The following is a 12594-nucleotide window of genomic DNA, read 5'->3' as shown; positions in this document are numbered from 1 at the left end:
GAGATGGTACCTGCCCAATTCTTATTCTGCAAATAATTCCTGTGCACAAAAACACAAAGTAAAAAAAACAGCCCTCACACGTTCCCTGCACTGTTTGTCCCTGCTGCAGGCTACACTCATGACCATCACTAGCTTCCCCACTACATTCCTGTCCACGGTGACAAGTGATCCTACTGCAGCAAGGGCAAACTTGCAAGGAGCAAGTGGTTTATGTGCTTTCCCAGCATTGTGTAGTAAACTAGTTTCCCTGAGCACAGCTCGCCTTCCCCACAACAGGAGACTGACGCTGAGGAGTCTCTCATTAGATCAGCAAATAAAAGCTGTGCAGCTCCCACCTCACTACACTCCTGGGAGCTCTGACCCTGTGAAATGGGAGCTGAGGACAACAGTTACCTGGGAGGCACCCAGGCTGTTTTCTCCCTCCTAGGCACCTCTTTGGCTGTCGAGGCGCTAACTCACTTCACCCAAATTTCTACCTATGCAAACAGCTGGGGTTTTTCTGCAGTCAGTTTGTTTCCACCACGGCTAGATGATTGCATGTCTGAGCACAATTGCTCTACAGACAGCACTCGGTAAGCTTATTGTCTGAGCAGATGGGTCTCAGTTACTATGTGAACCTAAAGAATTCTAGGCTCCCTTTTAATTAGAGCAATGCACCAGGAATAACAGTTCAGAATTAAAGGGTTCAAACGATGCTGCAGGGAGAGCGCTGGTGACTCAGGCTTTGTTTTCACAGTTGGAGGTTACGCAGACCCACTATCCCAAGGAATTATAGCCCCTTCCTGCCAAACGTGGCTAGCTTTGTAATTATGCACAACATCACTCTCTTGGCAATGCGCCCTGCATAGATTTTACTCACTGTTTTGTTCCCTCCTTTCCTTTCACTGCTGTCAGGGAGGGTGATGGCAATTGTTTGTTATTGGCTGTTAGAGCAGAGCAAAGTGTTGGTCTCAACACTGTCTGCCTTGAAATCCAAGTAGCTAAACTCCAGGAGGCAATTTATTTCTTCCTGCTAGGCAGGAAGCTAACAGTTTCCCCACAAATTGTACAGGAAGGCAGGCTGAGTGGTTTTTACTATTTATTCCATTTCTGGCATTAACACACCCCCACAAACAAGCATTTAGCTTGCTCAAAGCAGCCTTGGTCCGTTTCAGTTCATAATTTGTATTTTCAGTCAAACTCCTGCAAAGTTTAGCTCATTCTACATAAATACAGCCCACCCAATAAAGTATTTCCATTCAGCACAATAAGCAGCCTGTAGCCTCCCACAGCGGTCATCTTCACGGAACCTAAGCTACTTTTGGGTAAACCACTGTCATTCCAGTTCTCTTTGGCTGACCCCATCCACAGGTTCCCATTCGTAGCAGAACTTTACCACCACCTCCCCTGCCCTCCCAGCCGCAGCATTTTCCAGGTCTCCAGAGTACCGCACCTCTATGAACTCCAGTCTTTTGCTGTTTCTTCTCGGTTTCCTGTCAAAAGAACGGCAGGTTTCTACCCCTCTGAGATCAAGCTCTCAGCCCAAGGGAGCGATCTGTCTTGACAGGCATTCTCTCCTGCTTTCACTCACTGAAGTCAACTCCCTTCGTAACTGAGGCAAGTAAAGACCTCCCCAGTTTTCCCTCCAGGGCAGGAGACCAAAGCTCCAGCTGAGTTTGTTGCTGCTGCGCTCAAGGCTTTTTGTGCCTGAAAATTCACTTCTACAGAGCAGCAAAGACATTTCTTGAAAGCGACTGTCTCGATCTGGCAGGTTGGAAGCTGAAGGGGAAACAAGAGAATGGCAGGTCTGATTTCTCATTCAGCTTCAGAGGAGCAATGAGCACCAGCAGGATCCCATAATCCCCCAAATGTCCACCGAAAGACTTTCTGTGGAGCAGGCTCTGATTGCAGCTAGCTGTTTGTCCACCATGAGAGGAGGCCCAGGCCTGGCTCACTGATTGATCCCTGTTCACAGAGAGAAGAAGAGAGCATGCAATTGTAAACTGCATAGAAAACACAGGAGTAAACGCATAAACATCTAAAATCTCTCCCCTGCTGACTTGTGGATGACTTTTTTCCCTATCTGAGCCCGCCCAGCACTTGCCCAGACTCCTCTAAACCTTGTCAATGCTACACCAAACGTTCAACACTTGAAAATTAAGCACTTGCCCATTCCACCTCCTGACTCTCCCAACATACTCCAGCTGTGAGAAAACACAGGTTTCAATGGTTTAGATCCTTCTTTCTCTTGCATTGTACTCAGGTGGGTCTTACGCCAAAACACTGCATGGGACAGACTCTTCAGCTGCTGTGTAAACCTTGATGTGGTTCTCCCAGCTCTGTCCTCGCATGCTCACTACCTGCAGATCCTGCAGGCACAGTCTGCTTTAAATCAGCCTCCCAGAGGGAACTCCACCAACCACCACAAAGCATTCCAGTGAAAACTCACAGCAAACAGAGTGACTACAAGAACAATCTCGTTTCTCCCCTTTTCCACTCCTTTCATTTTGTGACTCTCTTTGCTTCACGGTCAGCTTAAAGCAGTGAGTTTCTTGGGAAAGGCATGCTATTTTAGACACAGAATAAACCACAAGATTCACAAGGCTCTATGAATTATGCATTTAGTTACCACAAGAGTGTAGGGTGCCTCTTTCTTCTGGACTTCTTCTGTGGCATTTGAAGTGGAAGCCTCTGCAGAGCTTGGACCTGTCGGTGACGTATCGACAAACGTTTCATCCACGACTCGGAAGCGGATCTCCTCCCCAATGTCCATGTAGAGGTCATGGGCCCCTTCTTCCGTCTCATATTCCCACACCCACACTTGCTCTGCTTCATCGCTGGCCACACCAAGGGTTAAGGATGGAAACAACCACTATTCCACCTGACAGATCACTTTCTGCAGTTTTGAGAACAGACTCAATTCAAAGCCCTTTCAAAACTTTTTCCTCAAACTGCAATGCACTGTCCTAGGTCATCATCTGCACCGCCCAGGACCCCTTCTTGTTTCTGATTTTCCTGCTTCAAGGTGTATGGCTGTCGGGCAGAGTTGAGGTTACCCCTACTCCCACAAAAAACTCAACAACAAAAAAAATGCCCATACAAACAAAACCCCTCAAACTCAAGACAACCTCGCCTACCACAACTAAGTATGTTAGACACACCATGTACGTAGACATTACACGATGCAGTAAAACCAGCATTCTGTCTTCAGCAGCAGCCAAGACTGGAGGCAGGGATTACACTGCGGTTGTTCGGGGGACACCGCCATTCATTTCTGTCAGCAGGCACAATGGTCCTGCAAAACCTAATAAGCGTGAGGCCTGTCTAGCTGTGATAACAGTCTGTGGGACTTGCCCGACACAAGGGCTTAGCTTCTGCCACTGAGCACCTTCATTGTTGCAGCAGTGAATGCCGGTTGGGCCAGCACTGCACAATCTTTTCAAATGAAGTAGTAAAGTTATCAAAGGTGATCAAAAGATACAACTTAGCTGGCTGCTGCAGGGATTCTGGTGGGATGACAATATCGTCAAAGAATCCAATGGAAACTGTGGAGAAAAGAACTTGATTAAGACTGAAATGATTCTTTGCAAATGATGTACCACAGCGATTCCTAAAATGCATTTCTAGACTAATTCTCCTTCCTCTTTCAGAAAGGACATCTGAGATCATGCAGGAATTATTCGTTGAGCCACAACGCTCAATTTCAGTTGGCAGCAAAGCAACCACCCAGCTGAAAGTACATACAGCAACAGAGGGCACAGTCTTTATGCCCACCGGGAAAGAAAAAGGCTGTTTGGAGCAGGATTGGAAATGAAAGCGTTCCAAGAAATGAGTCAGATGCTATAGAGGTCTGTGACAGAAAAGAGCTTAGAAATCACAGATGTAACACGTTAAATAAAGACCAATATAAAGTTAGAACAGCCTCCACCTCCCCCTTGAGATTTCATGATGTCGAATTTTATCAGAGAGTGGACATGCCCAAATTCAGCAACAAATGCAGCCAAGATAATCTTATTGTCCTAACTTAACAACTGAGCAGAGGAGCTCGCTTGCATGAAGACTCCTACAAGAAAGGCAAGCAACTCATCAATTATGTATTCCATTAATCTGACAGCACTTTGTGCGCACAAAGACGTTTCCCTGACATGTTTTCAGGCACAAGAAACCATCATGAATTTGCACAGAACTACAGGGAAGATATATCGGACCAACAGGAGCCGATACGACCACTTTAACAAAAACAAGTTCTATTAACCGAAGCGAGAAAATTATTCCAGTCTCCGCTCCAGATGGGCTTGTCTGTTCTTCTTGGGCACGCACATGAACGACAAAAGGAAAGGGGAGTGCAGATAAAACCATCAGGGACAGGGGAAGCTGCCAGGTTCAAACTACCAACCACCCTCAGGTCAGAGCAGTGCAAGAGGCCAGTAATAGTCTTTATGCAGCCTACAGACTGCAGCTCATGTGTTCCTAACATCAGAAGTTGCGGTTTACCATGAACGCCATCTTGACTGCAGCTTTTAATCTGTCCAATCAGAATCTCATCCAGGAAGGGATGGAAGACCACATAGCGGAAATGCACTTAAAAGAAAACAGATCATTAATGTTATGTCCATGTCAGTGAACGATACTCTTCCCACAGGATGGCAGCCATTAAAACAAAATCCCACATCCTATATGCCTTCTAAAATGCTTAGCCAGTTTATTTCACAGTTTCCTTACAAGCACTGATTAGACAGACAGAAAAATGGAAATAAGAGTTCTGATTCCTGATTATGACAGCCATTGATCAGCAGCCTCCTGTTCTCTGCTCTTCAAGCTTGCAAGAATTTAAGTTCACAGAATTAAACTGTAAGATGAAGAACATGTACCAGACACAGCAGGATTTATTAAAGTGCTATCCCAGACTCTGAAAGCGGGATACTTTTTTCCAACTTCAGAGAGAACATATTCTCTTGTTTCAGTTCAAGGAGTAACTGGAAGTTAAGAAGCAGAATGGAAATTAAAGCAAGCATGAAAGCCTGCCATCCTCCTTCATTATTAGAGAATCTTTTATTTGCAGCGAGCGAGTTCCACTGGAGTTAAAATTTAGACAAGGGGAGCCACATCCAGTGCCCTTCTAACAGGAAACATTTCATTTGCTTAAGCTACACTTCCACATTGAAAACTGAAACTAGAAAAATGCATCTCTTTCCAGTTTAAAGAACCTTATTTTAACTTAAAAAAAATTATGAAGTTTGCTTTTATGCATTTACTTCCAGCTTTTACTCAGCCAGGTTTGCCAAGAGTCAAAGTAAAGAAATCAGTCATTTCTTACTTAAAAAGTCACTAGAAATGCTGAACCAGATCTGTCTAAGTCTCAAACAAAAATGTAGCAAAACTTCCACCTACAAAAACAGCATCAAATGCTGTGCAAATGTTATATTTAGAAATACGTTTCAACATTCTAGCTAGGGAAAATAAGCTCCAAAAAGAAAAAAAAACCAGACAAACGCAGAACAATTAATACAACCGATTTTCTATGTGCAGATTTCCTGAAATTTTAAATTAAACTAAACCCTTCCTTATCCCACATTTGTTGCTTTAATTGTAGAACAGAGATGGAATGCTGGAGAAGGCAAACAGGACTGGCTAGGTAAAGCTGTATTTGTACACAAACAAATGCAAAGGAAAGATTTTTGCCATGTTCCTCTTGCCCTCCTAATAGGAGCAGAGTTACGGCTATGAACTTCAGTGAGTTCCTTTAAACTTACTTTCCCTAACAACTGAAGTTACTTTACGTTTCCAGACCACTAACATTCTGCAAAACTATGTAAGTGAGGACATAAATATACCTTTGGTATGTGATGCGCCATCGCCAGGGAATATGTACGAATCTTCCAGCTTTGTGATGTCATACAGACAGATGCAGAGGCCAACATTGTACACAACCTGCTCAAAGACAAAAACAATTAAAATCCATAAATCAAGCAAACCATCAAACTTATACACTGTGCATACCTTTGAAAAGAAGGAAACAGAAGGCTGGCAAGAAGGGAGGGAGGCTGTTTTGGTACACTCCCTTCAACAGCCCCAGCCCTAACTATCTCCCATTGCAGGGGAACCCCTAACTTACTCAAGTGTTACGGGAGGACGTGTTTTCACTGGCACTGCAAAGAGCACCGCTACAAACAGAAACCCTTGGCATAACTGTCAGCGGTGAGAGAACGTGACCTGCCAAGATAGTAAACAGTTGCCCACAGACAACATTCACCAGCCCCACAGCTTGCCCAAAGGCAAAATGCGCTTTTCGCTAGAGTTACACTCTCAGAAGCCTCTAGGCTTGCCTTTGTCTTAAATTATACTAGCTCTGAGAACAGACGAGAAGAATTCTTGGTTTCTCTGCTACTTCTCAGACAGCTTCACAGCCTTCAAAATTTGAGACGCCTACTAGTCATCGTGGATGATGGAAGAGTTTTGCTTTTCATAACCTGTTTGTATAATCTGCTGTTCACAATCCTCGATCATTTCAGGTTGCTCTTTTGAGCTCCGCTCACAACCTGCATGTTGAGTTTTGCACCTGTCTCACACTGAAAGCCATATGCTAATTGCAGTCCTAGGGGCTGCACATGGAAACTGTGACCTCCTGGGCTATCACGTAACACTTCTTTATATCCTGCACCAAAGACCAACTTCTTACTGCCACACTGTATTTCAAGGACTAAGCACAGACCAAGTCAGCTATTAACACCTTCATTTCTCTTCCAATATTACTGTTAACACCATCTTTTTTCAAATTCCCCCACTGGATGGAATAGTTTGCATCCATTTTTCAGATTGCTACTTTACACACAAACCAGAGTTACTCTCACTTCTCCTCCATGCTTCTCTGCCTCATCTGGTGCCTCAGTACCTTCCCATTACAGCATCAGCCATCAGAAAAAGGTCCCTTTTGAGATTACATGTGGCTGCCTCTCTGTTTACCATCTCTGATATTTCGGTCGCTAGGGATGGCCTTCACGTCTAAACTATTCCGATACCTCACCCACACATCTCATTAGGGACAAATAACAGGAAGAAATGCTAAGGCATGTTATGATGCCTGCATCAACCTATACATGACCCATGCTTTACCTTATTGGCCAATTTCTTGTTTAGCTCTTCTGCAATGGATTCATTCAGTTTCCTTTCAAACTGCCAGGGAGGAATTCTTACTGTGTCAGTCATCTCTACCAGGACAAACATGGTGGCAGGGAGCAGCTCTAAGGAGAGAAGACACCGACAGCCTCAGCAACGGGAACACTGCAGAGGCAACCGAGACCCACAACGCCGGGGGGGGCGGGGGGACGGCTGGGAAACCACCCCAAAGCCTTGCACAGAGCTTCGTGGGGCAGCACCCTGGATATCCCCAAAAAGGGGGCAGGTGGGCTTGAAGGCGGCCGCGCAACGGCCGTTGGAGGAGGGGGGGAGTTGAAGGTGGCCACGCAACCGCTGTTGGGGGGAGCGCACCGACAGTGGGGAGCTCAGGGGAGCAGGGTGGTGGGGGTAGGCCGGGAGCGGGTGATCCCGCCCGACGCCGCGGGGCTGCTGCCGCCGCTCCCGCACCCACCTGCCGCACACACAGCTCCCACCACCGCGCGCTCGCCGGCCTCAACGGCACTTCCGGCGCCTCAGCCAATCGCTCTCGACGGGTGAGCCCACGGCCCGATTGACGCAGAGCGGAGCGCTCAAGGGGCAGGGGGGCGGAGCTCCGCCAAGCCTCGCCCCGCCCCGCGGCGGCCATTTTGTCCGTGTTCGGCGCGGGGCGGGGCCGCGGGCCGTTGCGGGCCGTTACCTGCCGTTACCGGTGCGGGGGCGGGCCCAGGCCCTGGCTGCGGTGGTTTCTGGTGCCCCTCGTGAGGGGGGGTGGTTTTGGTCAGTATAAGCGTGGAAAGGCCCTCAGCAGCCGGGTGCCCTGCACAGGGCTGCTCCTTAATTACCTCTCCTCCCGAGAGCTGGAATTACAGCTGGAATAATTTATTCTGAGTGTTAATTAACAACATCAACAATAAAAAAAAAAATCCTCATGGTTTGATTTTGCAGGCCTTGGTAGTTTCTGCAGTGAGATAAGCAGCATGAGGGATGGTGGAAAACAGGGGGGTATGCTAATATCTGAAATTTGCTGGGGAAAATGAAAGGAGGTTGTTTGAAGTGTGTTTAAAAAAAGATTCGCCAGCAAAACCAAACATCTCTGGCTGACAGTCAGAACTGCACTGTCAGCATTGTGGCTTTGATGCGAACGCTAGGTGTGCCATCCCCCACACCCCCCAGCAGCGCGTAGCGGGGCAGTAATGAGTGGTTTAGATCAGAAATCATTAAATGTTGAGCTGTCTTGGAGCAGGAAGGGGGAAAATGAGGTTGCACATACTGTGGCTAGGCCTCATTAACACGATGCCTGTCTTGGCCAAGGAGTTTCTGATCTCTATGTGATTACTCCTGTTTCACCAGGATCTGTTGGGTTGGGATTTTCTTTTTTTTTTTTTTTAAATAAACATGGCTGGTCTGCACGTTTGGCATGTTTGTATTAAATGAGGAGCCCAGGAACAAGTTTTCCCCTATCACCTGAGAAGAGCAGCATTTTTCTTGGAGCAGCATCTACTGTTGCAGCAAGGAGCTCTGCTGCCAACGCAGCAGACGCCGCTCTATCGGAACACCTCAACCCAAATCCCTGGCGTGTCTTGCTCTTCCCGTCCTACTTCAGGGAGCCTTACAAAGGCTCCTTCCTCCTGCGCTGCAGTTGTGGCTGCGCTAATCTCAGCGTGACACAGTTTTGCTGGCACACGTGCCACATCCCTTGCTGTTCTGTCCTGGCCTCACGCAGGTCTGGCCGTGCGAGGTTTGACCTTTAGCTGGAGCGCAGGTTTTGCAGGTATCTGTGGGTACTTTTTCAGAAGAGAGAATAGTTCCTGACCCTGTCCCTCTTCTGATGGCAGGGGAAGAAATAGCCTTGGTATCACCTAAGGAGGTAGAAGTTAGACATCGTTGATGTTGGCAAGGTGATTGCTGGATGCTTTTGTATATGAGGTTGCATAGGGGCAGGTGTTCAGGGGAACAGCAGGCTGAATAGCTGCGAGAACATTGGAGATGGAGGGAAGAAGGAGAATTGGGCAGAGTCCTGTCACACTTCCATGTCTAGACCACTCTAGGGCTAATATTTTTCATGCTTCCAGTAGCCATGCTCCATCGGGGGCTGTTGGATGCCCAATACAAAGCAGATGCATCTCCCTTCAGCCTGGTCCACAGTCCCCCAAAACCATCTGTGTGAGCAGCGGGGCTGCAAGGCCTCGCTTCGTACTGGCCTGCATCTTATGGTTGAGTCTTTGGTGTCTCGTAAAGCATAGGCACCAAGCAAGCTCTTGTAGGGTGGGGATGCGCAGAATCTCTCCTGTATCAGTTCTGATTGCCAACAAGGGCTGAACACTGCAGGCTGTTTCTCAGTTAGGACAACAAGATCCCTTTTCTCTATGAAGCTATGTATTTTGGTGAAACTTGCAGGCAGTTTGATACTACTCTGATGAAACTGAGTTGAAATGTGTGGAAGGAATCACACAGTCAGATATGAGCTTTATTACCTTAAGATACCAGGCTACAAACACCACCAGAGCTGAGCCTGACTGGCAGTTTCTCAGCCTCCACCAGTAACATCACAGGCTGTAGGAAATTATTTCCAGTCTCACACTCTGCAGGTAACCCCCCCGATCCCAAGTGGTGCATGCCTGGGCCTTTCTACACGTGATGAATGTTGCTCTGTTACCACCTAGGTTTACTCCCTGGAGGAATTCCATATTTCATAAGCACTGTCTCCAGCATAAAAATATAAACCAAAGCCAAACTTTGTCCTGCAAAATGTGAGTGTGGCCTCAACTCAGCTCTTGATAGCGCTCAGAGTTACACTATGTATTTGACGCTGAAGCTAAGGTATCTGGATGTTGGAGATCGTGTGAACAGCCTCTTTCTGCTGAGCGGTCTCTTTTTGTCCCAGTAGAACCGACACAATGAATATCCACAGATCGGCAGCGCCTGTACACACATGCTCATACATAACCATAAAGTCTCTAGAGTCTCCCTTGGCAATATTGGGGCTTCTCAACATTTGGGAGCATTCTTCTCGGTTGCTGTTTTTTTTGAAGCTTCAGCTGCTGGAATCCAGGGATTGCACAAGAGTCTTTCTGCCACTCAGAGAAAATCCCAGACATTTCTCATTCTCACTATTGTATGAGAAAACTGGAAAATATTATTTGAAGTTACCTCAAGGCTCAGAAACTGGGAGGATAATGAAAGGAACCCCCAAAATATTTTGTTTAAGCTCTCCTCTGCCCCCACATCTCCGTGGTTGTTGGGGAAAACTGGCTCAGAGACGCTGGAGGAGGTGAGTGGTAATTTGCATCTAGACTGTTTTGGCCCGCCTTTGATTGACTCCAAAGGAATTATGTATCTTCTCACGTACAAAGTCCTCCATGCTCCTGCCTTTGCTTCCGTCTCTGCAGGCATCTGCAGCACCCCCACTCCCACTCTCTGTTTGATCAAAGCTTCTCCTCTTCTCCTTTTATCATTTTTGCATGCTTCAGACTCTGACTTCTCTGCTGCAGTGCCTGCCCAGAGCCACCTTCAAACCTGCTTTGAGCTCCCCGTGCCTTTTCCGTCAAGAGCCTTTAACAACTACGTGGGAGAGTCGGGTTCTGACGCTCGTCTCCTGCGTTCAGTTTATATAGTTTAACATGTGCAGCTGGGCACACGGCTAACCCTCGTGTACCACAAATCAGGCAGGGAAGTACAGGTATTTATGATATTGGATGTTAAATGAATGCCTGGGGAAGAAGAGGGCATGCCTGTACCGCATGTCCCCAGCACTCTTCTGGCCTCCAGGGTGTTTCCAGATCAGGGCCCTCCCAGGCTGGATATGTAGAGCTGTCCCCGAGGAGAGGATGAGCCATCTCAGAAGAAACTTGGAGTGGAAACTGAGAGCTGACTGGGTTTCTCCTCCCCTTCTTTTGCAAGGTTTTGAAGGGTAGACTGGGGAGATGAGCCTTGTGGTGCCTGTTGGGAGTGAACGGGGCTCCTGTTTTGTCATGGCAAATGGCTTGAAAAGCCACAAACAGTGTGAGAAGCAATGGCAGAACCTACTGGCACTTGGGGTTTCAGTGCTTCTTGGTGGTCTTGCCATGGGCTGATCTCTTCTGTGTACAGAGCGTTTTTCTGAACTGTCGTTCATTGACAGGAGAGACACAACTGCTTTGTCATCCAGTCCCTCTGCCGAGGCTCCTGGGACAGCCATGGATCAACACCCAGCTACTGGGATGGACGGATACAGCCAGGCAGAGCAGTCATGACCTTGTCTCCTGACTCTGCGCCATGCCTTGTGGCTGCCCACACAACTTGTGTGCCACCCTGCAGCCCCAGGGTCTTCAGTGGAACAGGTCTGGTTGGCATCATCACGTTCAGCTGCTTAGAGTGACTCGAGGAAAGAGTCACGTTTAAGAAACCAAAAGCAACCCACAACCACCCCACACCACAAGGCGCCTGTGACAGCTCCTTGCAGCGCTGACAATGCACCATGGTTGTTCGAGATTCTTCAAAATTTTATTCCAGAGTCACAGGGACCTGCATGGTAAGGTGCTGGTGTGGTCCACCCTTCAGCTCCAAAATGAGGCCAATATCACCTCAGTTTCCCCCAGAGGACGCCTCCCCAGTCTGCTCTTGAAAACCTCCAGTGATGGAGACTCTGGTGCTTCCCCAGGCAATCTTCTTGAGTAATTAACTGTCTGTTCTGTTAGAAAGCGTTTCCTAATTTCTAGCATCAATCTTGCCCCTTGCGATTTAAACCCCATTACTCCTCACCCTATTCCCCATAGGACGCAGCAAACGATTGATTCCCGTTCTCGTCACATTGCCCCGTGCCCCCAAGAGAGAAAGTCTCGGGCCAGTTTATGACGTTGCCTCTGCCTGCAGAGCTGGTTCTCCTGAGCATGGTCATGTCAGCAAAGGGAAAACCAGGAAAAATCTTTTGGGGTCAGGGAGTTGGCATAGTGCCCTGCTAGAAATGAGACCCTCGAAAAGCACCTGGGTTTGCGATGGCTGCGAGCCCAGAGCAGGGGAGCAGGATGGTGGGGTGGATTTGTGGCATCCCCCCGTGCTCCCCTGCTGTGCTGGGGGTGACCACGGCACTTGTGGGTCCCGGGGGGCTGCAGGTTTAGGCAGGTGAATGGGTGGCTGCAGTGGCACCAGCAGGACTCGGGGTGACAGGGGAGAGGTTTGACCCTTTGCAGGGGACTTTTCATGGTCCAGACCTGGCCTCCTGGCACCATCTCCCCCTCCAGTGCCTTCCCACCCCCCTGTCCCACTGTCCCTGCAGCCTGTGGGGCTGCCCCATCGCATCTGGCCATGCGGCCAATGCACGTCACTTTGCGTAAGCGGAGCGAGTCAGCCTCCCGGGGCCGACCCTCGGCCTCTCCAGCCCCCTGTACCTAATTGCTCCTTTAAGCCTGGTTCAGAAATGACCAAGCTGATCCCTCCCACCTGCCCGCTCCCCCTGGCCTGGCCCTGACGTCAGGAGAAGGCGTGCGGATGCGTGTGTGTGTCTGTGTGTGCGAGGCGCAC

At 48.3% G+C, this 12594-nt stretch overlaps 1 protein-coding gene across 5 annotated transcripts; it reads right to left on the bottom strand.

Moving 5' to 3' along the window:
- Positions 1–1065: 1065 nt before the first annotated feature.
- Positions 1066–7588, bottom strand: POLR3H (RNA polymerase III subunit H). Of its 5 annotated transcripts, none has more exons than XR_015259057.1 (7): positions 7093–7240; positions 5814–5910; positions 4474–4560; positions 3461–3524; positions 2609–2816; positions 1571–1944; positions 1066–1472 (listed from the first exon to the last, which is right to left on the bottom strand). XR_015259057.1 is itself a non-coding variant. In XM_086752066.1 (7 exons), exons 2-7 carry the CDS (start codon positions 7201–7203, stop codon positions 1891–1893), a joined length of 621 nt encoding a protein of 206 aa, XP_086608192.1. In that variant the 5' UTR covers positions 7204–7220; positions 7568–7588; the 3' UTR covers positions 1066–1890. The 5 variants fall into 5 exon arrangements, 4 of the variants coding, with proteins under 4 accessions (XP_086608192.1, XP_086608203.1, XP_086608210.1 ...); XM_086752066.1 differs by adding an exon at positions 7568–7588 and having other exon boundaries at positions 1066–1944; positions 7093–7220; XM_086752077.1 differs by having other exon boundaries at positions 1066–1758; positions 1856–1944.
- Positions 7589–12594: the final 5006 nt, after the last annotated feature.

This window comes from Chlamydotis macqueenii, chromosome 1 (genome assembly GCF_036417535.1).
Source record: "Chlamydotis macqueenii isolate bChlMac1 chromosome 1, bChlMac1.mat, whole genome shotgun sequence".
Classification (NCBI taxonomy): domain Eukaryota; kingdom Metazoa; phylum Chordata; class Aves; order Otidiformes; family Otididae; genus Chlamydotis; species Chlamydotis macqueenii.
This window is presented reverse-complemented; position numbering and strand designations above follow the sequence as displayed.